At 60.2% G+C, this 2,610-nt stretch overlaps 1 protein-coding gene across 1 annotated transcript in view; it reads right to left on the reverse strand.

The window, feature by feature from the left end:
- Window positions 1–554: 554 nt before the first annotated feature.
- Window positions 555–2,610, reverse strand: part of SYT12 (synaptotagmin 12) — a 17,999-nt gene continuing 15,943 nt past the window's right edge. Inside the window, exon 7 of the mRNA XM_004713573.4 lies at window positions 555–2,261. Within this exon, the coding sequence (XP_004713630.1) occupies window positions 2,088–2,261 (174 nt within the window). The 3' untranslated portion in view covers window positions 555–2,087. The remainder of the gene's footprint in view (window positions 2,262–2,610) is intronic.

Below are 2,610 nucleotides of genomic sequence, written 5' to 3' on the forward strand. Positions count from 1 at the left end.
TGGTCTTTAAAAATTTTTTTAACGTTTTAGTCTTGAGAAGCCCAGGAAGCAGTTCTACTCTGTCCTATAAGGTCAGCAGGCATCAGAACTGACAGATGGCGGTGAGGTTGGCCCGTTTGTAGAGGGCCCCTGATGGCACGGTGGGCTAAGCATCGGGTTGTGAACCAGCTGCTCCTTGGGAGAAAGACGAAGCTGTCTGCTCCGGCACACAATTATGCTCTCGGAAACCAGCTTGCCGGCTGGCGGTCTGGGCTTAGTTTCTTGTGGTTCTTTAAGTCTCGGCGGTTCTCTTGGCAAGAAGTGCTTTACCAGCCTCATTCTGAAGACACAGGGTCACCAGCAGGAAGCTTTTCTTGGTGTCCCCTCTGCCCCTACCCCCACTCACCCCACCTCCCAGGCAATCTCTTGGCCATGGTCCCCGTGAAGGCCTCCCCAACAATGGGTCCCCCACACAGGGCAGCATGATGGGAAGGCGGCAGTACACACGGTACACATGTAGTGACTTGGGAAAGGCCTGGCTCCCCGACGACCAAGGAAGAGACACATGCAGGCGATCTGGGCCAAGGCAGCCCCCTCCTTCCTGCTCCGACTTTATTTGAGTTCTAGAAGCAATTCCAGGAAGCCCACCAGGTCCCCGCCATGCCCTTCTGGTGTGCAGCGCGCGCCTGCATGCAGTGAGAGGCCTATACGTCACTGGGCAGCCGGCTGGGAGGAGCCCCAGGCTGTCCAGCACAGCTTCCCTTGTCCAGTCTATGCTGCCTGGGCCAGCTGACCTCTGGGTGCTGCCCAGTGAGGCCAGGTCCCCACCTGCTGCCACAGCCCAGCCCCTTGGCTTCTGGACAGGACAGCCCCAGTGAGCGGCTGGGCCAGACCCTCCTGAAACCAACGTTTGCCCAATGCGTGTCCCCGCCTGCCTGCCTCCCTTTCCTCTCTGGTTGCTCCCAAGGGTGCCCCCCACAATTACTTGCCTGAACCCACACCTTAGATAATGTTTGGAAGCCTGACCAAGGGGGCTCAGAGCCTCTCCTGCCCAGTCTGGCCTGTGATGCCTCCAGGGCTGTCCCTCAAGCTGCCCTGGGTTCCCATCATGCTGCAGAAGGGAGAGCCCCAGCAGTCCCTCCTCATTGCTGCCACTCAGGCTGAGCCCTGCCCTCACGGCCCTGCTCCACCAAGTCTCCCAGAAGTGTGCTGCCAGTGATGCCTTCTCCCGTCACGGGGTCCCTGGAGGCTTGTTCTGCTGGGACCCCTCTATTTGTTCTGAAGACCCCTCAGTGGGGTCAGAAGAGCAGGTCTCAGAGAGAGTGCCTCTGAGGCTGCTCTCCACGCTGAGCCACCAGGAACAGGGATAGTGGGGGGCCAGGGAGAGGCTGGTGTCCCTAGAAGGGGTCTGCCTGCTGCATCTGGGATGGGAAGTCCATCCTGCTATCCCTGCAGGGGCTCTGTCCACGTTCATGCTCCTGCCCTGGTTCAGGTAGGCCCCTTGCCTGCGATGCGCTTATCTCTTTTCCTTGACAGCACAGGGGGCATCCTTGTGCCCGCCTGCTGGCCTTCAGAGCTCCCTGAGTCTGCATGGCAGGGCTGCCATCCAGCACGGAGCAGATCCTGCTGACATCCCTCGGTGGCAGGGGCTCTCGGGTTCATATCATCCCGCCAGTACCCAGGACAGACATGGTCCCCGAGGCTCGCCCAGTTCCTTGTGCACAGCCAGCTTGGTTGGTGGCTTAGTTCCCAGGCAGAGTGGAGAGAGGGCAGAGGCCAGGTCTACCTCCTAGATAGAGGGACAGACCCTTTAGGGACCTCAGTGTGGTAGTAAAACTGACAAGGGTCGGCCTCTTTGCTTGGTCACCCTTTCCAGGCCTGGCCCAGCTACAGCTGGTCATTGTGAGGGAGAACACTGGGTCCCTGGACAGGTAGCCAGGGCAGTGCGTCCCCTGCAGTCGGGGCAGAAGGACCTTGCTGACCCTCGGGGACTCTGCCAAGTCACTCTGGTGCTTGAGCTCCAGCTGGACAACGGAGGATGCAGGATGAAGAGGATTTGGCATCAGGCTTAGGGTGGCTCCAGTGCCTGTCTGGGCCCATCCCGGCCACTAGTTTCGCCGGACGGAGTGCCACATGGACACGGGCCTGCGTAGTGTGGCCAGCATCTGGTTCCAGTGTGTGATGCCCATGCCACTGGCCGCTGGCCCGATGATAACGTGACCCACGTTGTCCCCACGGCCATCGCTGCTGCTCTCAGCCACCGTCACGCGGAGAGACAGGTCCTGGGGAGGGGGTCGGGAACATGGGTTTTGGGGACTGCGCCTTGCCTGTGGTCTTCCTTGACCCCTGGACCCCAGCCCACAAATGCCAGGTTCCTGGAAAGTGCCAGGTCTGCTCCCGGAGCCCTCACCACCCGGGAGGTACAGAGATTTACTTGAGGCCGCTCAGCAATGAAATGGCAGAGTAAGGGCCCTGAACTCAGCCTGTCTGACCCCACAGTCCACACCCCGGGGAGAGCCAGGCCTCTTGGGTTCAAACCCCACCTCAACACTGCTTGGCTGTGAGCCCCTGGGCTGGTGACTCAGGCTCTCGCTACCTCAGTTTCCCAACCATCTGTAAAACAGTGGGAAT

Source organism: Echinops telfairi, unplaced genomic scaffold (assembly GCF_000313985.2).
Source record: "Echinops telfairi isolate 266 unplaced genomic scaffold, ASM31398v2 ScPeMD7_7417;HRSCAF=8455, whole genome shotgun sequence".
Lineage (NCBI taxonomy): Eukaryota > Metazoa > Chordata > Mammalia > Afrosoricida > Tenrecidae > Echinops > Echinops telfairi.